Below are 25,506 nucleotides of genomic sequence, written 5' to 3'. Positions count from 1 at the left end.
TTTATCGGAGGTGTAGCGAAAGAGCCTCAGCCTAGCGAAACAACGCCGTTGCTGGCATTTAGGAAATATTAGACTATTAGTGCCAGTAGCACCGGTGACGAGCAGTCCCAGACGAGATTTCTAGCGTGTTGGAAGCTGCTGAGCCCAAGTTTAGCTCGTTCGGTGTCATGATTATGGGGGGCTATCATCCCAGGCGGTTCTTCTTGGCTAGTTAACGCCAGCACCAAGGTAGTCTCAACTGAGGGAGCTGGTATTGGCTTCAGAAACGCGATTGCTTGTCAATTGTCACAAGAGATATACGGTCAGGTACTCCATATACCAGTGTCAAGGCGCAGAGAGAACAGACTATCTGCTTATCAAACTGGGACTCTGAGTGGTGAGGAGCTGAGAGTGAGGGGAGATGTTTTTAAGTGTGTGTTTTCTCTGTGAGAAAAAGACGATCATTTAGTTAGTTACTAATTTATAAGCGAGCGGGGGCCACCTGTCTACCTGTGTGCAGTGAGAGTGCTGCCTTCAAGCCTCAACTATCAAGAAATTTTGATCAATTGCTTTATAAATTATTTCCCAAAAAGCTGAAAGCATGTACATGTGAGAAGTATGTTTTATAACCCCACGTACGCTAACTAGTTACACTGTGGCGCTACATGTTGTGTAAGCGGAGACTCAGTTAACGTAGTTATTTTGGATCAACCCCCCACCAATCCAAATCCATTCATATATTCACCAAATCATTAAATATGCCCACCAAATCAAAAGATCAAGCTTCTAATCAAGAAGGAAGGCATCTCTTAGCCATTGAGGCCTATAAAACAGATCAAATTTCATATATTACACTGCTGCCAACACGTACGATGTTCCACCCTCGACCTTACGCGATCGAATCAAGGAGTCAAAACGCGTTCAAATGCTCAACTTTCTAACCGAGTTGAATCTGCTGTGGGAGAAAAATGGGTTCAAAGATTCATTACACGTCATAAGAAACTAAAGACTAGATTCTCACACAAATACAACTACGAGCGAGCTTTATGTGAAGATCCTAAGATCGTACGAGAGTGGTTTCAACGGGTGAAGAATACGATATGGCATTGTGGATGAGGATATCTACAGCTTTGATGAGACTGGCTTTCAAATGGGAGTTATATCAACAGTCAAGGTGGTGACTGAGTCTGGGAAACATGGCAGGCCAGTGCTTTTACAGCCAGGAAATTGTGAATGGGTGACTGCTATTGAGGAAGTCAACTCAACTGGCTAAGAGATGCCAGCTGATCATACACAGTGCTGCTATCTTAACCAAGGAATATAAGAAGCTAAGAGCTGCAGTTGAGAAGAAAAAGCGCAAGAAGCAAGAAGCTCATACTTACATTTATATAGCTCAGAATGGAGCTTTAACAGCTGAGGAAGAAATAGCTAGTGCTCAAGCCATTGATCAACCCGTACAAAGGGGGTTAGAGGAGTTGAACCAGCCGCCTAGAGAGCGAGCTCCGCCACGCTGCAACAAGTGTAATAATATAGAAGGTGGTCCATTACGTTAGTTACTAAAAATATTTTATTTTTATTCAAACACATTAACATTTTGTTATATTTATATTTATATTTATATAGAATATGAGTAGAGACTTTCTATAAATAGCCACCCAACTCATGATTCTGAGAATCAGTGATGTACAGTGGAACTGAGTTACTGAAATATATCTCTTAAATCTTAATACATTTATAAAAGCATCTTTGATTAAGATAGATATTATCTTCTGGCGTAGCCATATTGCTCATTTAACAAATTAGTCAAGCTCACTCACACAGTTCACAACAGGTTTGCACTTATGTGCACCAATGCACCAAACTCCACATCCAAATCTCCTGCTACACCAAGCAAAGGTTAGCTCCCACTCTGATTGGTGCAGTGAGCTTGAATTTTTGGGGATGGGAAACTGCTGACATTGATTATGGAGAACGGAACAGGGAATGCTAGGGTTTTTATTTTTATTTTTTTTTATTTTTTTTATTTTTCGACGTATGGATCGGCTTTCAGAAGAAATATCCAGATCAAAAGTTTCCCCTATCTGGGCCACCAAGCTAGCTGTATGTTTTCTTGCCGAATACTATGTCAAGATATATAGCTACAAGAGGCAGATGAGAACTGAAAAGTCTCAAGGGATTTCGACATTTATATGCACAGATAATATGAAGTGCAGATATTAAAAAAAAATGTGGAATCGTATCTGAAACCATCCAAAGGAAATGGAAATAGTCGGTTGGCGGGGGGGTATAAAATTTATAATTGAAATCAAAAATCAAGATCAAACTCCTGCGGGTCACAACAATCAGAGATGGAGAAACAAACTACATCAAAAGATAACCACTATCCAAGCAATCATTACAGGTTTCATCATTCAGGAACATTCAACTTCAGGGAGAGGGTGCTCTGGGGTTGAACAAATATGAGACTAGAGGAACAAGGAATTTGTAAGGACAAAGAAGCAGCTCAATGAAGAGAAAAAGATAAAAGACAGGAGAAGAACGAACATCAGTTTGAAAGAAACATTATATGAATGTGAGGGGAAAATTTGGAACGCTTCCTATATCCATATCCACATGCATATTCTTAACCATATACTTTATCAATCCAACAAAACCTGATCCAACACAGGGTTACGTTTCGCTGTTTCGTTGTCCATTTTACAAGCCTTTCTAATCAGAAGTAGGCATCGCCTCGACTTCCACGCCCAGAGAACGCCAGTTGTCTGCCTGTAGCTCTGCATACTTCACTCTCTCCTGACTCCAATCCTGATGCAGTCGACTAACATGGTATTGGCTCATCTGGAAGTACTGCAGCTCATCACGGATACATTCCTTAATGAATACACCCCTGGCGTGTTGTTGAACGATAGATTTCTTGTCCTGCAGGAAAGAAATAATTCATATTAGTTAACAGAATAAGTTCCTCCTAGTCGATAGGGAATGAGTGAGGGAATGAATTGGGCAACTCCAGCCAGCATTTCCAACCTTGATAATTGAATCTTCCACCTTCTCGACCTCCCCCGGCTTAACCGTCCCTTCAGGCCTACTTCGCAAATTCTGTAACTTCCTCTCATTACTCTCAATCCGCCGCTCGAGTTGTGGAATATTGTCCTTGGCATAGCGGTCCCTTCGATCAAAGAGGTCGCGCATAGCCACGTAGCAATCTCGTTGCATTTTGAAATCTTCCAGGACCCCATCGTTCCACGCCCGAGCCTCATCATCCAGCAATCCCTGGCTGGCGATAAGGTGCTTAGCGGTGGAGTTTATGCCGTTGTTTAACAGTGGCACATAGTTTGTGTCAACTGCATAGGTGTCCGATGTACAATCGGTTAGAGCTTGCAGGGCCCTGGACAATCGGAACTGGTCCGCGGCAAGGCCTTGAGTGCGTTTGACAAGACGGTCAATCAAATTACAGAGGTTGATGTAAATTTCAGCTGAACGCTTGATACCGAAGTGAACTCTATCGAAAGTTCCGTCCAAGGTCTGAGGGAGGGAGTCTTCGAGGTCTGGAGGAAGTAATTTTCCAGTAAATTCTTCCTGGACGGAAATGGTAGCCTGTTTTCGCCAGACAGATAACTCCTAATTTCATTTTAGTATAAGCACTAACATGAAGGCAGAGGGCATGAACGTATTGTTTTCATTTTGCGATACATACAGTCGGAACGGTCAGAAACATCACTACCAGCTGTTCCTGGGTCAATACCGGATGGCGAACAAGGGAATTTGCGAATCGAACTAAACCCTTCCGTCTCTTGTCGAGAAAGGAGTTTGAATCCGCTGCGAGGTGAGTGCCATTGACTTTGTTAAAACCATTTTGTGAGTATATTATAAGCTTGAAGTCAAGCTTTCAACGTACCTGCGACTCGCTTTGGAGGGAGTAGTGGTATCTGGCGGAACGGATACCTTTTTTGCAGACAGTCCACCAACCATACGAAATCGCTATATCTCCGGATTACAGAGCTTCCTCTCCGCGAAGATTTGACCTCGTAGTTTCGGTGTTGGAATAGGAACATGCCCTCCTTTTCAGGCAACATGTTGATTGTTATCACTTCGTCCACCCCTGGCGAGGTTACCCTACCGCCGCCAATGGATCTAGGTACATTATTATTGGAATTAGGATTTCTTTGGTCGTCCCCTGACTGGCCAAATCCGGCACCCATCCCTGAATGTCCCGCCCCTCCGAATCCGGCACCGGATGGGTTGGAAAGGCCTTCCACCCAGCCAGATTCGACACTCCCTGAAGTATTTTCGCTGGGTTGTTCGGAATGCTCGCCCCCATTCTGCGAGTTGGGTTGACCACTGTACCCACCTGAAGTTTTCTGAGTACAACCATTCGCTGGGGGATGTGCGGCCGCGTCAAATTCATTAACTCCAGCATTAGGTCCAGTATCATTTTCAATGGAATGATTGTGGCCACGATGGAGTCCCGGGCTTCCCCAGGGATCGGAATCCCCAAGGGATTCCTGTGTCATCCGTCGCGGAGGAGATCTCTTTGGGGTATGTGGTTCGTTGGTGGTTTGTCCAATTCCACCGCCGTTTCGGGATCTCAATTCGTCGACATAAGGTATGTTAGGTCGCGGGAGTTCTAAAATTTAGGCATCAAATGTATCGGCATAAATTCCCTCGAAACCGCAAGTAGTCAAAATACCGCAATTACTAAGGAAACGGAAGCTAACACTTACTCTTCCGTCTCTCGTCAATGGTATCGAACGTAAGATCTTCACCCTCCTGAGCCAAACCTATCAGAGCAAGCAAAACATTGAATTCACCTCTCCCCAATCCATTTGGGGGATCGCGGCCACCAGGAACCACCATATTAAGAATCGTAGCCTGTTCCTCGGAGCTCAAGCTGGAATCTCGCAGGACTTTCCTTGCTCCTTCAACAGCGATGCCAGCACCAAACTTATCTCCCGAGTCTAACACAGCATCATAGGCATCAATGTAGCTTTCTGGAACCTCTGAGGCCGGTAGTAGCATCTTCACAAGCTCGTGGCGCGCAGCCCTTTTCGGGTTAGTCGAGTTCCATGGCGAGGAAACTCCAGGGGTATCGTCCGCGAAAATGGAGGACGTTGAGGGTTGACCAAAGGCCGGCTGATCAGAAAACAAAGACGACTTGGGTTGTGAAGCTGCATCGATCTTGGCCGCAGGATTATCATCGGGAGAAGTGCCGAATAGAGACATGGTGAGGTGTGGAGAGATGACAGTGATTGTTTATTTTGGGGGGAGGGGGGGGGGTTGTTTGTTCGGGCTTTGATTTACTGCTTCTCAGGCCACACTGGGGTGGTAGAGCTACGCTAGGGCAGCGGGGAGAAGGACAAGTGTATGTATACTCACTACTAGCCCAGTAGCAATGAAGAATAGTGAAAGCTTCAAGCGGGCATTTGCTGATGATGCAAAGGCTGAGTATATCCCTAGGAACCGCGCAATTGGAGAACGGGCGGCTCGGCACTAGTGGGATTCGGCGGCAGGGCTAAGCGCCGTCACGGGATTTGGCAGGTTCTGCTGAAGTTCATTCCCCCTCAATTAACCATGACGAGCAGTTTATAGAGGTAGGATATATACATTAGTTATATACAATACCCTTCTGCAGTCTTCTCAACAAGGGCAAGTGTTGACGTACAGAATAATCACGTGTTGCTTAACTACGTCATTTTGCAGCATAACCACTGAACCCCGGCTCGAACCACCGACATATACTACATAGTTATGTGACTTTCCACGCTCAGTGAAACCCAAAGATTACTCGTAAAGAACAGACCGATGATGCGTATGATAAAACTTAGTTCCATTAAACGGGTTTACCTTTACTACAACACATCGGGAATATATATATATTCTCACATTGATTGAGAAGCGCGAAAAAAAGTTTTTGGACAAATGGCCAAAAGGTTCTATCTACAGAGCAAAACCATAGCGTCACTTTTATCCCACGAACGTACAACGCCGATGTAAATGACGTAAGTTTATATAGTCCAATGTCTTTAAATCATATTCCTTCCTCACTGGAGCTCCCACATTCGTCCTCATCCACAGATCCTTTCCCAGTGCTATCACCCCCGACTCCTCTTTCCCCACCCAACCTCTGGAGCTCTTGTCCCAGCACATCTTGCCATCCAGCACCGCCTGTAGCCAGCACGCTCTTGGGATTGAATTTCCCTGAAAACCACCTCTCCTTGCGTATGCTTGCTTTATCCCCACCTTCAAGTGCCGCTCGACTTGCCCTCGTAGTCCGATATCGCTTGTTCCCAACTGAGTCTTGAGAAATGAGCCCGCTAAGAGCTAGCCGTTGTTGTTCAAGACGCAAATCACAGGCGACGATGGTTCGGATATACGGTGCGAGGTCTTCGGAAATTGGAGCTATGCAGTTGTCAAATGAAAATGATTGACGACCAGATGACTGGTTGAAGGGGTCTGGATTAACGGTTATTGGTTCCAAGATATCACGTAATTCGAATCGATTGAAGTATACAAGTTTTTCGGGGGAGAATTTCTCCAGAGCTTGTTGGATGACGGCTTCTTCGTCTGTGGAGGATGATTTATTAAAGCAGGTTTCCAGCAAAACGCTTATTGAGACACCAATCTTCGTTGGTAGACGTGCGTAGTCGATTAGAGGGTCAGTTTGTAATAATTGGTAGCCTTCCGTATACGTGGAGCGCTGTTTCCCGGTCATTTCAGGCCAAGAAGGGTCAAAAACATCCTGTGTAAGTCGTTAGCATTGTTGTATTTATATGTTCGACAATGATAACATACTTGTGTCAGCTCCTCAGGAGAACACCGGCAAATAATATCCAAGTTACCCTTCATATCAGCCTCTTCACTTTCCTGAGCCAGCGCTTCCAGAAGACTCTGACCGTCATGACCCAATGACACGTCTCGCAATATTTTCGATTCATGCCAGTCCATAAGACCCATATGCCACTGTTCCAAACACTCGAGCATAAGCTGACTCCTTCTTTCATAAGAATCAACTTCATCACACGCGATGTCATGACCGACCAAACCCATACCGTGAACATACGTGTCCGTGCTTACGACTTTTGGAAAATCGGCTTCCTTCTCATGTTCATCACGTAAAAGGGGTCGCTTAGCCAACCAGTCTAATCCTGCCTTCTTGCTCCCAACAGCCATCTGGCACCAGAAATCCATCTGCATGATCGTCGCGCGAAGATCCCGACGCATGACAGTATACAGTTCCGATAATCGTTCTCGGTCCAGAATATGTCCTTCGTTGGCCGCCAGGAGGAAAAGGTAATCAGCAGCAAGGTCGCATGGACTCTGGCGAAATCGAAGAATCGCGTGAAGTTTCAGCTGTTCAAGGGGAAGAAGACGTTCATCATTACAGGTCATAATAATCGGTCTCTTTGACTGGCTAATTAGTGCTAAAACACCGCTCCAGAATTGCTTGTCTTCTTCGAAGAGGACGTCAACTTCCTCGAGGAGTATGAGGGACTGTTTCTGGCTTGGTTGGGATTTGAGCACTGATTCGCTTCCACACAGGGAAGTACCGGCAGCGGCGTGTGTTCTCTTTTTGTCTACAGGATTCGTTCTTGACTTAAAAAAGCCTTCCATATTGCCTGGCATTTCGTTCTCATTACTGGTGGTGGAAAACATTGACTTTAGTGAAGAAGTAGCTGGAGAATTTTTGTTAACCTGCCCAGGAAGCTGAACAAGATGATTCTGGGTCATGTCTCCAACACGCTCGACGACATCTTTTGCGTTTCTGCGGCTTCCGGCATTTATCTCAAAAATCTCAAATCCAAGCTCTTTGGCCACAGCGTACACAGCAGCGGTTTTGCCGCAACCAGAGGGTCCACTGATAAGTATCGAATTAGCTACTGACCGCTTTTCTGGTGCAGATTTGCTGTCTGTAGTCAGAGTGTCCGATCGAACAACAGTTCTTTTACTAGATATAGTAACTCCACCAGCCAACTCATCCTCGTGGTCAGGAGCATCAATTTCATCCATTTGAGACTCATCATCACTAGAAACAATAAACTTATCAAGATCTCTCGGCCTTTTTCGTTTCTTCTTCCTCTTTGTACTTTCATCCGGTGTCTGCTTCGACTGCTTTCCATCACTCCCACCAGTGCCAGTGTGCACTGTCGAAACGATGAGATTTTGCAGCCACTTTCTTAGAAGTAGAGCTTCAGTGCCAAGCTGAAGCACGGAGCCCGCACCATTTGGAGCATACTTGTGAGTCCATGGGATGTCATCGAACTCACCCCGATCGAAAGCAGTGGTTGATGATCGTATAGAGGTAAGTAGTTGGGCCACTGCAGGGTGGGATGTGTACGGCGATCTGGCTCGCCGACAAGGAAAATTTTCACCAATAGTTTGCGCAGTCGCAAGAGATAAACCAAATCGATTCATTACCGTTTCGAAGAGGCTGCCGCGACTACAAGTTCTTTTGCCTGGGTGTCTCAATATTTTCTTCATTAAAAGGCGCCTCGTGGCCTGTAGCATTAATCGTGATTGAACTGAAAGAATGTTTTCACATTCAGGTATGGTGGTAGGTAAGCCTTTGGCTTTTCTTTCTTCAAAATCCAGGAACGAACCAATGGTCTTGTTGCTCGATGGAAGCCCACGGATATGGACAGCTTCACGCGGTGGCCAAATAGGATCTATAGGATCCGAATATTTTGGATGGTGCGAACGCACTCCAGACGTTACGGTTTGTGAATTATCCATTCGGTAGGGTTGATTTGCAATAGCTGGTTGAACTTCTCGACCCCCTCTAGGATGTATTGGAAACGGAGACTCTCTTCGCACACCTTTTTCTTCGGATTTCTGAGTGGACTTACTCATGAAAAAAGGGTGAGTCGGTTTTGTAGGTCGTGGGGGAGGAGGGTTAGGGATTGCAATGGCCGGCGCCTCCTTCACAACAGGATATCGTTTTTGACCACAAATGATTTCATTTATTAACTGGCCCAGAGGGGGCCGTGACTCCTTCTTGGCTCCGTATTTCAAAACTACTACGAGAGATTGCCCTTCATCTCGTTTGAGTAGCGCTGATTTCCTTTTGCTGGGTTCTTCTGGACCTGGACCTTCATTTTTTGGTCGATCGGGAGAGCTCAACAATTTGCCGTTTGGGTTTAATTTTAAGGTTTTGACTGGAGGACCATCGGATCTCGTGTTAGTCGCGACAGGTTTTAGGTGTGGCTGGGATGATTCTGGTAAAGATGAAGAAACAAAATTCTGCGAATCCTTTTGAACTAAACACTTTTGCTCTGGTATGTCAGGCTCGTTGCGAGCTGAACTCTCGAACTGTACGCCCAAAGCGGGGATGGGATTATCCTTGATGAGGAGTCGTCGTAGTGGGCCAATGGCTGTCACCTGTCCAGCAGAATCTTGTGTCCCCGTTTTTCGTCTTTTTTTCTGACTGGAATTTGCATCCCCTTCCTTTGACAACGAAGTCTCAAGTTTCCGCAGTTTGTGTTCGGGGTGGAGTTGCAATGCTGCATCCCGTTTCTTGTTGCTACAAGATAGAACTCGTCCACCATTTTGATTGGGGCTATCAGAACCAGATGTAGGATTCACAGATATGTTAGCAATATAGTCTTTAGCTGTCGCTGCATCTATGGGCCCTTCGGGTTGTAAAGGTTGAGGTGCGGACGAAATGAGGTTGTTGTCGGTCGGGCCTTCGCAGATGTCAGTAAGTGCTTCATCTTCAAGTCCGCAAAACCTACCAACCTTTCCCAAAGAACGGGTGCAAGGTCCGCTGGTCATGCTGTCCCATGACCGTTTCCAGAGCAATATCAGCCATTCAATTTCCTTGACCGTTCACGCATTATGGAGGATGTAACCATCAAGAGAGGGAGGGGCGAATGGGTTTGACAAATTTATATATCTTGGGGAGAGAGCATAGATTTGGTATAAGACAAATGGTAGAATCAAGGCCTGAAAAACAAAAGTGCAAAACAAATTGGGGACACTCGGCCGTTAAAGATAGATATAGAGAGCTGGTTGATGTTGAGGTTGTTGAAGAGTCATTGTGAGAATCTTTCGATCGTCGCGTGCAAGCCAAACCCATGGAAAATGACGCGTTTGCCAATGACGTCTGTATTCGGCTAGCACGTAATTACTACGGGAAAATATTACTCCGGTAGACGCCCGAAGCGCCAAACTCTAAAAAGTCAAGAGGTTGCATGATATTTTCGGCGTTGAGAGACAACATCATATCATATCTGAACAGGCCCAGTTGCGTTTCTGCCCAGAACGTGACTTATTTTTTGAGGGCAAGATGGAGCTACATGCGCCGTCTGTCCTGGCCCAATTACCACTCCCATTGGAGACTTCGGCTGGTAAATGCCAATTGGGTGAGGTTTATGGAGTGGACGGTTCCAAGAAAAGGAAACGACATGAGGTTACGGCCGCTATTGACGGGGAGAGTGTGATCATCTACAATGTATGAGCCACAATTCTGCCCATTTTATCTTTCCTGATACCATCTCTGACCGTTTTGCGCAGGTTCAATTTCCGAAACTAGTCACCTCCTACGCAATCCCGCCGCAATCATCGTTCTCGTGTCCACCGTTGTCTGTGCGGCAAAAATCAACTCAGAAATACGCAGCCGCAAGAAGACGTACTTATTGTGCTATAGAACAACCGGAGAACCAAATCCAGTGCTTCTTGGACGAGTCTACTACCGGCACCCACAATACACTCAACATTTCCAGCTCATCCTTCAAGCTGAAAGAATCCCGAAGCCCTGTCGTCTTTCTTAATATCATACCTGCGGTTTCGGAAGCAGGGAAACAGCAGGACCCCTTCGATATTCTTTTAGTACATAGAGATGGACGAGTGCGCAGGCTATCTCCGGACCTCCAGACTCAGAAGTGGAATGTCTTGCCAGACCTTGCGATTGAGCAGCCTGCCATGTATGAAATCCAAACTGGCTTTCTTGTTAGTTTCGAAGATGTTCGTAAATCTCTGTTTAAGGAAAGACAGGACATAGTAGCAACAGTGCTAGGGGATGAGATTGGGACAGAGTCAGCCGCCTCATCTGTGCTAGTGCTTGTTTCCAGGCCAAGTGGCCAAGAGAAATTACTTCCCAGTGACATCAAAGTCGTCGTGTTTTGTATACCAACTCGCGCTGCTGAAAACGATTTCTCGATAAACCAGTCAAAACGATTACGGCATCTCATGACTATTAGCCTTCCGGATTTGGAAGACCACAAGCTGTCTTTTGGAACACAGTCCCACCAATGGAACTTTTACCCTGCCAGCAGTAGTCTCTCATTGACTTTTGCAAACGGGTTCATTAATTATGATATATCGCAATACTCACCAGATATATCATCTCATATGATTCTTCCCGAAGAACATTTCTCTTCCATCATGCGAATATCCCCGCAGTCTGTCATTGGCGCCCGTAAATCGTCTGTCGCTATTTATAACCCTCGATATCAATCGATTCAAGGAGATCTTTCGTTAGATGATATTTCTCCTGTAGGAACGACAAAACCAGATGCTGATAAGGGGGACCCGATCGTGTTTATTTCATACTTCGCGAAACTTGGAATTGCCGTTGCAACACGCGGGGAGACACTTCTAGGATTTGACCTAGCGTCATCCCATGATGTGTCTCTAAATCAGGCCAGCGACGGTCTTTTGATAAATGCAATTGGGAAAGGAATCCAATCACCAGAATATACCGCGCGGATAGCAATGGACAAACCAGTGGACAACATGCAGCAGGTGGGACTTTCAGAGCCGCATGAAGTTGCACAGTGGGCTGCATTAAACGAGAAACTTGATACGCTGGTGAAAGATAAAGACCCTGGAAAGTTTGACAGAACTATACAAGAGGCATTAAGTAAGATGTCAACAGCAGGAGGAGATGGAAAATCTAGACATTTACGGGGATCAACGGTACTTGTGGAACCGGAAAAGATATATTTCCTTCTCGGAAAGATATTTTCTTTGAGGACAACAACCACTGAGCCAAAGGCATCGAAGCTGGTCGTCTCCTTCCTGCCACCTAAAACATTTAAGTGGCTTATAAGCTCTCATCACCTCAGTCTGAGCAACATTCAAGCTGCTCTTCGCCATTCGATGCACCCGAAAATACCACCTCCAATACCCAGTGGCTCATTAGTTCGAGCGCTCTCTGAACATTCACTCCAGTTATTACTTCAGGTATTACGAGGCCCAATAAATCTTGAAGCAGTTGAACTCACCCATGCACTGAAAATCCTGCTGGACGTCGCCCGCTCCCGTCAACAGAGACCAGAAGAGGAACTACCTAAAACCATCACCGAATCTCCACACCCAACCAAAGAAAGCATCGCGCAAGAGATAACACAAGGACACCATAACACATCCTCCAATACCAGCAACGGCCCCGACACCATCACAGATGCCATCACCGGCCTCAACTTAACTCTCACAAAGCTCCACTTCCACCCGTTCGACAAAGTAACGCAATCTATCCGCTCCGTTCTCTCCAACTCTGACACACTCTCCATCATCCACCATCTTCGTCACTCCCTCGCTACCGGCGGCTACACCTCACCATTCGTGGAACAATCGACGACTCCCCTTCCCGCTGACCCTAAAACCCCCACCCTCGACCTGTCAACTATGGTTGATCTGCTAACCTCCTGCATCGACGCCATCGGCCCCAGCGGCTGGATCTCGGCCGCCGCTTTCGCTGGCGGAGAAGATAGCGAAGCATGCCTAATTGCAGACATGAAGTCCGAGATCTCAGCTGCATTGGTTGGTGTCGAGGAGGCGACGTATCTGAAGGGAATATTGCGGGAATTCATCAGATATGCTGAAACAGCCATTGCTACCAATGCTAATAATAGCAATGCCTACCACCGCAGCCGGAACAGCAAACATAGTCCAGTCCAAGGTGCTACATTAGGAGGGCCTCCTGGCAGTCGCCTAAAGCGCAAGGAACGCCATAACGGTGCTGACATTCTCATATATGACACGGAGAACATCAATGGTATAAACGGTGCACTCAATAGCGACAAACAAATGCTTCCTCTTTCTCTTAAGCGAGTGGCAATTGGTGGAGAAATGAATCAAGATGTCGGTGGCGCTGCGGCTAATGGTGTTAAGGTTGGTGAAGAAGTGAGCAGGAGTAAGATCCGGAGGACGACAGGTGAGGTTGTGCAGAGGAGTGAACGAGAACTAGGGTATTTGAGGCGAAAGGCGGTGGGGAAGTATTCATTTGAGAAGATTGTCATATAGTTGCTAGGTGAGTAGGCATAGCTGCAAGTTATTCGGGAAGCTAGAGGTTAGATAAACGAGATTTGATTTGATCAAGAAAAATACTCAGCGGATCAATCAACACTCAAGTCCCGTGTTTTATTTCTGGTTATTGTTGGCAGATACATTTATCTATGTACGCATAGACTGAATATCAATGGCATGTTGTTCTCAATGATTTTTGGAGTTTCGATTTTTAAATTCTCCTTGCTCTTGATCTTTTACACAATCATGCGCCTTGATTCGATTCCCACACACACATAATGAACTGGCTGATTCAGGGTGGGCACCACCAGAATTTTGCTTCCGCTTTCTTCTCTAAGCAATTCTTAGCCGTTATTTACTGTTCATTTCGTACTGCGAGAGTGCATATTTCGTTTTGTTAATATCCAACCATATCCCTCCCAATTTATTTAAAGACGAGAGGAAATGCACAACAATAGCTCAGCATAATTTGAATTTCCTGAAAATGTCTTGGACAGGGGTATATGAGGCTTTAGCCTGATACAGAAACTCGAGAAACTTCGTACATGTTCTGAGGAATGGCCGTGGTCATCTCCTGCACGGCCCGGAAAGGGGTAAAGGACATTAACTTGCATGTATATCAGCTGGGAAAAACAGTCACATAGCTCATAAGGATGGCAAGAAGAAACTAAATCAAAATAGTCTAAAGCTTAGAAGTGGCAAGCTGAGGATGAAATCAGCTCAACAGCCCCAGCAGACGAGGTAGCGATTGCGTTAAGTTGAACTGGATGAACGACTGAATGATGTGCAGTTGCTTTGCATGCAAAGTCCAATCCCCATAGCATAAATCTCAAAAAGGCCATCGAATATAGAAAGGATTTTTTGTTTATTAACAGCAGAACATAAAGCACCATCACATTGAACAATAGGGTAATTCCCAAAAAAAAAAGAAAAGAAAAGAAAAAGAAAAGAAAAATCAGAAAAATCGTCAAGGCAGAAAGGGGAAATTTGGGAAACAGAAAAAGAACGAAACAAACCAAGAAATTCATGAATTCAGGGCATTGAAACACCGAGTCTTCCCGTAGACAAAGTATGCAATCATAAGGGCTCTCATCTGACAGTGTTGGGGACGGAAAAATAAAAAATTAAGCAAGTAAAACCTGAGTGGTGGGTTGGAAGTAACATGCAAATAAAACCGGTAAAAGACTGTAGGGGCATCAACATAACATATAGAGGCAACAGGGAGGGGAATTTTGTAAAAAATTAGAAGGCGAAAAGAAAGAAAAACTGGTACCCGGTGGAAGCTATGCTTCACTTGGGCGAAGAGTGAAAATTTCCGCAAAACCAGACATCTACCCCATCAAACATTCGATCTTGTAGGACCCCAATAATTCTGTGTATCAACATAAGGGTATATATACAAAAAATACCAAGCTTCGTGCATGCAGATAGACAAAGTAATGAATGAACTGTCGTTGAATGAAAGCCCAACCTTGTCCTGATAATATGTAATATCGTTTGTTTTGTTTCTAATCTCCCCACCATGACGAATAAGACCGAACCATGAACCTGAACATGATAAGACATAACTTTCGTGATCGTTAAGCTGAAGGGCAGAGAAAAATTGTTTCATGATGTAGTAATTTGAAATCGAGTTTTTCGAGGTAATTTAGTGGGCAACCAGTAGAGTACAGGGGATCCTGCAGGTCAAAATCACTTGTTGTGTTTGGTATATGTTGGGTTAAAAGGTTTCGCGAGCCAATGGGGGGGATTATATGTTGAAATATCCCCAATCCATACTCCAAAATAGTCGTTGACGGAACTATAGATCATCAGGAATCCAGTGCACAGGAAGGTATCTATACGTAGCACCAGCCGTCTCTTGGTTTATCTAGTAATGACCGAATTTTGCACCCGTTCCCTCATCCGGACCCCTTGGGCCTCGAGTGACCGAGCCATAACTTTGGTAACTATGCCAAACCAAAAAAGTGAGTAAAAAGTTTCAGTTGAGTAAGAAAGAGAGAAAAAAGCAAACAAAAACTACGACAAGAAATTTAAAATACACGGTAAAAATATAGTAAAAGCATTACTCACTAGGCCAAACAGCAGCCCGATCCAAAAGATAGGCAGTCGAGAACAAGATCTTCGTCCCAAAACCACCACTGACCAAACTTGGAAGACGACTTGATGGCTCGTTGCCAGAATTACCAGGATGATGCGAAGCATCCTTCATCTTCGCTTCAACATTGTTAAGTATCTCCTGTATCTTTTGGATCAACTTGTAATCCTCGTCTTCCAAAAGCATTATTCCAGGAACCTGGGTCAAATCTATCGCATCCTGTCCCAGGATTCCTAGGTATGGACCAACCCGCTCCTGAATTGTAGTGACCCATTCAGCCAAGACTTGGGCACAATCAAAAGCACACATGGCGCTTTGGATGGGAAGTTCCCGCGACGTGAACTCAGCGTATGTATTGCCCAGCTTGTCCGACATCGAGAAAGAATCTGCAGCGTAGAAGGCTGCTTTTCGAAGATGTCGTTCGCGTCGCGTTGCTGCAATCTGCCGCTGTGAAAGATTATTTTGCATACTGTGCTCCTGATTCGGATTACCAGTGAGTGTCACATCGCCTACACCATACTCAGCAATCGAAACTCGTCTGCCTGTGGGTTGGTTTCCCACGGCAAGCTGATCCGAGGAACGGTAGTCAGAACTAGAAGACCCAGACTCTTTCATATGTGGAATGATTTCCACTCCTCGTGCGAGTTCATCTGCCATACCATTCCAGTCTCTTTGCCAAAAAGCTTCTTTCGAACGACCCAAGTTCACGAACAATCTAACATATGCGAGATCCAAGAGAGGAATGCTATCGGCTGACAGAGGCCCAAGTCCGTAAGGATTTGGCCGTTCAAGACTATGTCTAGGGTTGGAGCTCCATGCCGACTGCCAAGCCCTAAGAGCAGGTTCGATATGTGCATGCATCGCTTCCGTTTCTTGCGGTGTCCATGGACGGCCCATATGCCGTTGTCGAGTTTCCCAGATATAGTTGTGCAAAGCGTGTATCAGCACTAAACAACCGAATGTACTAGGTTTCAAATCACTCTGCGGAAGATCTTCACTGGTGGCGCCAGTGGTAAAATGCGACTGCGCTGGAGAACCCGATTGTCGTCGATGACTGGCCGTAAGAAGCGTAGTCAGGGCTATAGAGAATGGTATTCCTCTGAGGTGAGCCGTAGCTCCCCCCGATGATGCCCAAGCCTGAGCAGACTCCGCAGCCCAAAGCTGTTCGTCACAGGGCAAATCCAATCGAATTTCCGAATTCATAAGTGCTGGGGCATGGTTATAGGCAGAGACTAAAAGGCTGGACAACGTGAAAATGGCATAGAGAGTTCTTTTTCGCTCTTCCACTATTTTCCACTTCATCCATTCCCTATGGTCATGCCACGCCTGTGAATTCATCCCATCCATATGGATATCATTCCCGCCGGGGTTATATCCAAGTTGATCTTGTGGGAGGCTCTCGGCTGGTAAGCAGTGAATCAATTCCGCGGCTCTAGCTAAGCTAACCAAAGCAGCACAATGAGTACTTGCAATGTCTGCTGAAGTTTTGTCACCGCTATTATGTCCATATATAACATTCAAAAGCATAGTCTGAACTAGCCATAGTGGGGTATTGTGAACGGAATTGTCGCGTGGAGAACTTGTTCTATTTAGGGTGGCTGACATGTCTGCTTTTCGTCGCTGTTCAAGGTACACTTGAATCATTTTCTTCGCAGACTCGAAGAGCTCCTTAGACATCGCCGTTTCGAATTCATAAAGGGCACCAATGGCTGCCATAGATAAAATCAAGCATCCCCCTCCATTTGTAATAGTGGTTGAGCCGGAACTTCCAAGTCCATTGGGATTCTTCAGACTACTTGAGTACTCGGGAGCATCAAAATCCAAAGTTGGTATGTGAAGGAATGGCATGTGCGGGTGGAAGTAATTGACATATGCTGCAATGTAGCGTTGGAGGTCAATCGTACTGGGCAAAGTGTATGAGTTAATGCTGAAGGAATGTTGACAGGGAAGGGCACCGGAGCCCGACAATGGGCAATTGTGAGAGGATTGAGAGAATCGACGATTAGGGATAGCAGTGGGCTGTTGTAAACTAGATAAGAGGGCGTGACGAGGAGAATCGGTAGGAGTTTCTGTCGACATTGGTGAAGTGGAATCCGGCATAAAGGTATTGCGCCTAACAGTGGTAGTAGTAGCATCCCCTATATCTCCGTCAGTAACCATTGGGGGATGGAAAATGTTAGTTGGTACTCCAGACAATCTGGACTGTCCCATCGAGGACATGGGCGGCGGTGTTGAAAACGATTGGTCCGAAAACTGGTTCTGTGCAACTGCCAATGACTTGGGTGAGACTGTTTCAGGTTGCATATCCGTAAACGGCGATGAGAATTCTATATTGAACTGATTGGTCGGTGTTTGGGTTTGGACAAGCAATGGATTTGGCCACGGCCCTGAGGAACTGGTCGCGACTTTGTTTGATCCATCAAACATAACATCGCTGATCCCACTTTGACTCCCCGTACTCATAGCTGAAGGAGACGAACCGTCGATAGCAGATTCATTCGTATTGGCGAATGTCATATTGTTCTCAAATCCATGCAACCATTCGGGGTTGAGATCTTCATCAATCAAGCTCTGAGATGTTGCCATGGTTGAAAATGCCGGGTGAAATGGCGATGCTGGGGTATCGGTACCAAAAGGGTGAGGCGACCCAAAGTGTAATTGAGCAGGGTTAATGGTATTACTCCCCTGGTTTAACATAACGTCACCAAAAGGCGATTCATTGAAACTACCAAAAACGGGTGCCGTGCGAAGACCACTTGACAAGTCCATCGGAATACCAGTATCGAGTTTGGTCAAGCCGTTGCTAACGAGCGGCTCAGAAGGGTGTGCCCGGAACTCGTAGTTTGGAAGTCCTGGTATCGAACTTAGGCTAGGGTGGTTTGTGTGTGTAGGATGAGGCGGTCTTGAGCTGCTGGAGTTTCCAACTCCTAAAATCCCTAGCGACGAACGATCAAGATGGCTAATGGTATTGGCTCGGGGTCTCATATTACTACTACTACCACCACCACCACTATTCCCACTATTTGCAATGGAATTTTTGCGGACCCGAGTTGAACTGGGTCCAGCACCGCTGGTGCTTTCTCTCCGTGCATTTTTCGGGCGCGATGAAGGAGTGGAAGTCATATGAAGCTTCTGCTGATGCCGTAAAAGGAGATCTCTCCGTGCAAAACACCTTGTGCACTCTGGACATTCAAAAGGCTTTTCCTTGGTATGAGACCTCTCATGGCGCTTCAAGTGCTCTAGACGCGCAAAGCATCTACCGCAAGTCGTGCAAACATGAGGACGAGGCTTATCTGTTTTGGGTGGAGGGATATCGGGATTTTCGGCCTGTTGCTTCCCGTTATCAACACCTGCGCTGGGTTTTGGTGGAGATGCTGTGAGAACGGTTATTAACTATGGATGACACCCAATAAATATCTAGCAAACAGATCATCTACAGCTTACCAGCGGTAGTAGCCGTACCCTCACTTATAGGAACAAGTTCTTGGCCAGATTGGCTGTCGGCGGGATTTTGGCCCGCCATAACATCTATCAACATGGTATGCAAAAGGAGGTATCACCAATCCACGTTATCTGCTCGGGGAACTCGTCGCGGAGGGGAACGAAACCTAGGGGTCAAGGGGCGATGTTTAGGAGGTCAGTGTTATTCGAAAAGACCGTAAGTATTCGAGGGAATAATCCCAAAAATGTGTACTAGGTTCTCGGCGCTGAAAACCAAATTCCAAGTGGACGGAGTAAGGTGTATGGCGAAGCTAAAGAGAACAAAACTGTAAATGGAAGACATGGGTTAACAGTTTTCCATTACAACAAATTGAAATCAATTATGAAAGATCTGAAGAGACCACACAGGCAGCGCTCCTCCACACCGATAAAGCCAGACTGAGATTGCAAAAATTACCTCATATCTGTAGGAGAAATAAACTATTAAGAGCTTACCAGTATTAGCCCCAAGTGCTTCAATACCCTAGAGAAAGGTAAAACAAGTTGCGAATGGAATTATGGCTCTTGGAATGGCTGGAAATAGACTGAATCCGGCGGCGAGCAAATGTACGAGTCAATCCCTCAGAAGCCATATACCTCTTGGAAAAGACCACCTTTCCGAGCTCGTCGCTATTGAAGCATTGGTACGAAGAATGACAAACTGATAGCGGTGACAAGCACAGAAGAAACCACAGAGATAATCAGAGAATCCGCGCTGTAAACACTCGTCTGCATAACCAGAATATTGGGAGTTGATTGGATAAATGAATTCTTCTTTTCCCTCCCTATTTCCTGATCCTCAGGTTACTTCTGATATTTGCTGGAGTTGGGATCATTGACCAAAATTGATAGTGGAGACAGGAATGGAATACCACGGGATAAGCAAGTAAGCCACGAGGAGGTTTGAGGAGCCAAGGAGAATGACGGCAAATTCCGAATGAAGATAGACAAGTTAGGGAGAGTATAAGTTGAAGCTGTGTTTCAATTGCGCCGGCAAATATATGAAGATGTGGTTGTCGGAGGCTGTGTGCATCAGACAGCGTGATTCAAGAGCTGTTTCATGGGGTCAGGAAAGAGGCCGAAGCACTATAAGGAGGGAATATGCTCTTGAAAGAGGGTTCGTGAATTCCGACGCAGCTTGAGCGGAAGAGAAGGGAGAAGAGGTGAGGTTGAGACGAGGTTGAGGTGAAGTGAGGTTGAGTTTGGGATGGTCCAACGTCAGAGGGAAGTCGGCGGCGGCTCCAGGTTGGAAACTTGGGGTTTGCGGCTTATCGAGGTGGCTCGTACACACTCAGCGGTACAGGTCATGTACGAGCTCTTCAACTTGGTATGGTATCGTCCCGCGCCCCAAGCGGCGAGGTATTGAGATTCAATTACAATGACGGACAGCCAATTACCTGTCAGTTGTGAACTAAGGGTACTCTAGCGTACGTAATACCACTTAACGACTGACATTCCCGCTACGTCAATTTGAAATGGTTAGTTAGGTTAGCAATAATACCATTCGAGTCTGAAGCAGCGATACGGGAGCTTTAAATACAAACATCCGTAGTCCGTATTCGTAGTGTATGAAACAGCCTATTTTATACTATTTCACCAAGATCGTGACGATGTATGCTTGCCTTCTTCTGACTGCCATATCTGGGATAATTACAGGAGCTGTCCTGTCCGATGCAGTGTATAAAAAGGCATGAAATTTGATCTCCACATCAAACCTGCCTATTATATTACCACCTATTTGATAGACTCGCAAGCTTCTGCTAATGGAAAGCCATTAACCAGGAACGAAACCCAAATTAGTGAGACAAATATACATTTCCCACGAACCGTGAGGGAACTTTCATCATTCAAATCATTCTCATCGGAGTGCCGGCCGGCATCAGCATTTTTTTCAAGTCACTGAAAACACAGTAGTTATTGGGTGTTCTGATGCTACAACACAACTGTCGAGCCCTCTCCTAGGTTGACCCTTCGGAGACACATTTGTAACTTACCTTGAGAACTAGCGCAGTAGAGAATTTCCGAACTACAAGGATACATAATGAATTGTCTAGTCGGCAACTGCAGCGTTCGGTTTGTCCGAAGCTACCTTACGTATCCTTGGTACTACTGTATTAGTGCGTACCTTACTTGGTAATTTCATGTTTTCCAACAGGAGAGCTTGCGCTCAAACTCTTCGTTTTGCACGTCTGAGCACCTATCATCAGCCCCTCAACGTATGCATATCTCAAGCTGAAATTTGAAAACACAAAAAACCACAGCGTGCAACCTGATATTAACTGAAAAATCGTATTGTGGAGATACACAGTTCCGGGTTTGAACAGCTTAAAATGAGGGAACTGAGGATGCCTTCATGACAACCACCTGGGGGCACTAGAAAGAAACCCGAGACAGTCAGATGGTAAGAGTAAGAACCTGATCAGCCCGAATCCAACAAATATGTTGAAGGGCTAGGTGTACTTCTCATACGTCAACCGTGGCAAGTCAATGATAAATTAGTTACTTGCACAATACTAGTTCCATAACGACATCTCTACCTCTCAACACGGCAGTGAATTAATTAATCGCCACACAACATTTCAGTACATCTGCGTTTCTTTCTTCGATCTCCAACAAGGCACACCAAGCAATAGCGGAAAAATAGTCAGGGTGTCAGACTCAGGAACATCCGTGCCGGTGGCTAGAGATTGCATATTCTCGTGAGTCTTGGACTTCAGAATCTAGACGAGGTGGAAACAGGATGGTAATACCACGTCCCCAATTTAAAAAAAAATCGTCCCTAATGGAAAACAGAAGCGCGAGGACAAATCAGTGGTAATCACCAACCTCCATTACTGGATTATTTGCCATCTGTGGCGTGGGTGAACCGTTAACTTAAACCAGGATTCAAAATATTTAAACCTTTTGGGAAGTTCAAATGGTGGCTTGGGAAAAAGCCTTGCCCTGCGGTAAAGACCAAAAGTACTTGGTTTTTGGAAATAAAATACAAAAAGCTTATGGTAAACCTCCATTGTGTTCTTCAATATCATCTCACAAAAGGTTCTTGTACATAACTACATAAATGCCTGCAACCTGAGAACTGAGAACCGAGAATTGGTTGTTGGTTCCAGAGCGCCCTGATATAATTACATTATCCAGGTATCCTTCTCGAAGGTTGTCACCGAGGCATTGACCCAAGAACTAGGTGTCAATTAAGTTTCGATAACCATGTCCGCCGTCAACCTTAACTGTCTTCTTAACGATATGAAAATGAGATAAGTATATTGAGAGATTCTTATTTAACTTTATTCTCTTCACATAGGGATATTTAATGCTGTGTACATAGATCTGAACAGAAACATCATTATTCTCGGCTTGACTAATAATACAGAGTTATAATCTTGGTAAGGCATTCAAGCATCAAAAAATTGGAGACCCTAAGAAATTGGCTTCCCATTTTCTGCAGTTTTGATATTAACTGTGTGTATTCAACGGCATGCATGAACAGTGACTCCCGTCCACTATCATTTCTTCAGTTCAGCAACAAGGGCACCTAGATTAAAGCCCCAACTTCGAGGTATTCCATGACAGAACGGAGAATTAATTGACGGAGTAGGCCGTTCTTGAAAAGACTCATGGCGGAGCTCGTCCAACAAATGGCATTTCTTGAGGACCATCTGAGCGAGCAATTCGTATGGCTCCCGCCTCGTATACTTGGAAAGGGGCTTGTGAATGATGTTTTTTGCTGAATCATGCTAAGAAACCTTTGACCGTGCCAGTTCTGGTCGAAAAAAGCTAAATATGTTGAACCAACGCGGGGTCGTGTATGTAGTTCAAATTCCACCAGCGGGGCGTTTGAGTGTATGGATGTCCTTGTTAAAGCTCTTTTAAATAACAGTGATTTATTCAAGAGATAAAATATTTGATGACACAATATATCAGAAGCATGCAGAGCTCAGCTTGCTTTGTGACTTTGAAATATCAAACAAAAACACGGCAATGATGACTTCAGCATGTGAAAGTGCCCTCACTCTATTTACTACTAATACGAAACTCTCCAGCGAGTATCTTAAGATGTCATTCCACGCGAGCAGAAAATTCCATACTTCGTGTGTGATAAGAGCGTTGCTCTAGTCAATATCCCAATAATCCCCAATCCTTTCTTGGTTTATCCGGAATATTTTCGAGGAGTCGCTGAGTTCGTACAGTAGTTAACACATGCCAGACGACGCACCACCTATCAACATGCATTTGTGACGAATTTTGCGCCAGAGTTTCGAAATATATTCAACAGGCAGGACATGGCTGACATTCATCGTAATCTCGTTGTGGCCTTTTGGTGAGGAACACAACCACAATATGGGATGCGTCTTTGAAGACAGACGAACGTAGGACTACTTCAGAATGATTTTAGTGAATTATGTACCAGCACAATAAGTGAGCAGCAATGACGAATCAACGATTTGAGACATTCTGGCTTTCTCTAAACCATTAACAAAAGTGCTACAGAGTAGATGAGTATACATATATATGGAGTATTCTCACCCTTTTGCAGCTTCAATCTGTCCATCCATTTAAAGTGAGAGAAACATCACGCTACAGCAATGTCAAAACCATGTTTTAACGTATGTATGAAGGTACATGCTTCGTACCCACAGTTCAATACATAGGGGCTCCCGTTTGACTCCTTGCAGAATTTCCAAAATGATAATACACCCCAACTACCTTGCCACCAAAAGTAAATCCTCAAATCGCGCGGGTCGTTGGGCGCTTGGACCCTTAATGGCCAGGATGGAGGACTAAAATATCGGCACTAGAATGAATTAAGGTTTCTCGTATGTAAAAACCTGGGAGTCAACCCCTTTTGCTGTTCGCTGAGTTCAGGCACGCTTGTATCATTCAGTAAATTTGGGGTTTCCATGAAGTAGTTACTACGGAGTACTTCCCAAGGCTCAAGCGCGGGTCCGCCAAGCAGAGCCAGGTTGGTCTCAACCCACCCTCATCCAAGCGTTCGATATCCCCCAAAGCCGAGCAAAGTATTTGTTGCGCGATTCATAGGCTCCGATTTGTTAGTTAATTGGAGCCATTAACTATTAGTGACCGGCGAGTCTTGACTCTTCCCACTAGTTAAGCCGGTGACTATCTGATCAATCTCCAATTGGCTCTTGTTCATCCAGAGTGGAACTGGGAGAAGTCAGGAGAGAGAGTCTGAGACTCTTAGAAGCCCCAGACTTGAAGATGGAAAAAAGCAAAGTAGACATATCCGTTGCTCCCGCTGCAGGTGTTACAGCGGAAGATCTATGGCTGATGACGAGAATTTATTTTCTTTTATTTCATTATTTCTTTTTTCCTTAATTTAATTCAGCCCTGCACAAAGAAAGCTAGGAGTGATATTGACCAAGTCGAAAAGAGTTGTCAGGAAAAACTTGTGCCATTGTGAAAATGTCGATCACATTGACCAAATTTAAATCTGTGTCTGTGTTAAGTAGGTTTGATACCTTCTCGCCCGTTTTGTTTCCGCCATTCTTGGGCCGGATTACAAGCATATCATGCTCTTGTCAAGCAGAAGCGCTAGAGCTTCCGATGCGACCAATGGAAATTTCGTGCGGGAATATTGGGCTTTTGGAAAAAGAGAGTTGAGTAAACAGCTGGGAGCGATCAAAACCTCAGCTGAATCCTTTTTTCCATTGAGCAATGTTGGGAGGCAATCTGGCCAATGCCAGTAACTGCATTTTTTGTTCAAGGAGCATTTTATGGATTGTAACGTCCTGGTTTTGCTTCGTGCTTTCAGTTGGGCAGATACCTGAACAACGCCACCATGCTGCGTATCCAATGTAGTGTTTATCCAAGACCAGGAACATGACGCACGTATATTGATCTTGATGGAAATTCAATTGAAAACCCTGGAACGTTATCTGAAGGTTCTTTCTTTCCTCTGCAAGGGTACAACCATTCTGCGGCATAGGTCTTACGCTTCAACTTTGCATCGAACTCATGAGTGGTTCATGATCTTAATTCCCTGCAACTAAGCTTTCACTTTCTGGCACGGCAAACATGACAAGGTATATCCAGAGAACCTCTGACACATTCATTCATGAAGGGTGACCGTATGCTTCTCTCCTAACCAACTTCCCACTCCTCTGTGTAGGGATCAGAATAGAGGGCTGGCGATCCCTAAACTTGGGTTTGAGATCCAACGCAATTAGAGTTAAGGAGCCATTGACGTAGGAGCAGGTCGTTGATGGGCGAGGGCATTTACTGAACTCGCCTATCTCTTGGTTCTCCTGAGCTGAAAGCTTGTAATAAAACAATTTTGATAATTAGAGCTGATACTGACCTGCAATAAGGATACATTAGCTTCTCATTTGGACACTGCATAACCTTGCTACAGCGCAGTATTTTCCAACAGGTAAGAGAAGCTGATAACAGCAACTAGAATCCTGAATTTCTGGTGTTCAATCGACAATATTGAAAGCCTCAAACTCGACGCGGGTTAGGATCTCATAACTAGGGTCCTCTCCAATACTGCCTGCTGGAACATTGGACTGTTACTTTCTTTCATAACCAAGCTCTCCCCCATCCCATTAGTCCCCCATGTTCCGTAGCTCTTTCATCAGATATCCATGGAATCCGCTCGCAAAAGATTTATTATCAATGAGAGTTGCTAGCAGCAGCACGTTTCCCGCGCAATCGCATCAAATAACAAGCTACTTCCAATTATCTAGCCA

The 25,506-nt window shown here is 45.2% G+C and overlaps 4 protein-coding genes across 4 annotated transcripts; 1 reads left to right on the top strand and 3 right to left on the bottom strand.

Annotated features, from left to right (window-relative positions):
• Positions 1–2,688: 2,688 nt before the first annotated feature.
• Positions 2,689–5,199, bottom strand: PADG_05691 (uncharacterized protein; the record flags this gene model as incomplete). Its single annotated transcript, XM_010762791.1, has 5 exons — positions 2,689–2,898; positions 3,004–3,597; positions 3,674–3,816; positions 3,875–4,603; positions 4,701–5,199. The coding sequence occupies 5 exons, from the start codon at positions 5,197–5,199 to the stop codon at positions 2,689–2,691; spliced, it is 2,175 nt and encodes a 724-aa protein (XP_010761093.1).
• An 805-nt stretch (positions 5,200–6,004) lies between these two features.
• Positions 6,005–9,744, bottom strand: PADG_05690 (uncharacterized protein; the record flags this gene model as incomplete). The annotated part of the gene is made up of 2 exons (XM_010762790.1): positions 6,005–6,715; positions 6,769–9,744. 2 exons carry the CDS (start codon positions 9,742–9,744, stop codon positions 6,005–6,007), a joined length of 3,687 nt encoding a protein of 1,228 aa, XP_010761092.1.
• A 514-nt stretch (positions 9,745–10,258) lies between these two features.
• On the top strand, positions 10,259–13,218 carry PADG_05689 (uncharacterized protein; the record flags this gene model as incomplete). The annotated part of the gene is made up of 2 exons (XM_010762557.1): positions 10,259–10,423; positions 10,486–13,218. 2 exons carry the CDS (start codon positions 10,259–10,261, stop codon positions 13,216–13,218), a joined length of 2,898 nt encoding a protein of 965 aa, XP_010760859.1.
• Positions 13,219–15,286: 2,068 nt separating this feature from the next.
• On the bottom strand, positions 15,287–18,857 carry PADG_05688 (zinc finger protein; the record flags this gene model as incomplete). The annotated part of the gene is made up of 2 exons (XM_010762556.1): positions 15,287–18,693; positions 18,764–18,857. 2 exons carry the CDS (start codon positions 18,855–18,857, stop codon positions 15,287–15,289), a joined length of 3,501 nt encoding a protein of 1,166 aa, XP_010760858.1.
• Positions 18,858–25,506: the final 6,649 nt, after the last annotated feature.

This window comes from Paracoccidioides brasiliensis, assembly GCF_000150735.1.
Source record: "Paracoccidioides brasiliensis Pb18 unplaced genomic scaffold supercont2.6, whole genome shotgun sequence".
In the NCBI taxonomy this organism is placed as follows: domain Eukaryota; kingdom Fungi; phylum Ascomycota; class Eurotiomycetes; order Onygenales; family Ajellomycetaceae; genus Paracoccidioides; species Paracoccidioides brasiliensis.
This window is presented reverse-complemented; position numbering and strand designations above follow the sequence as displayed.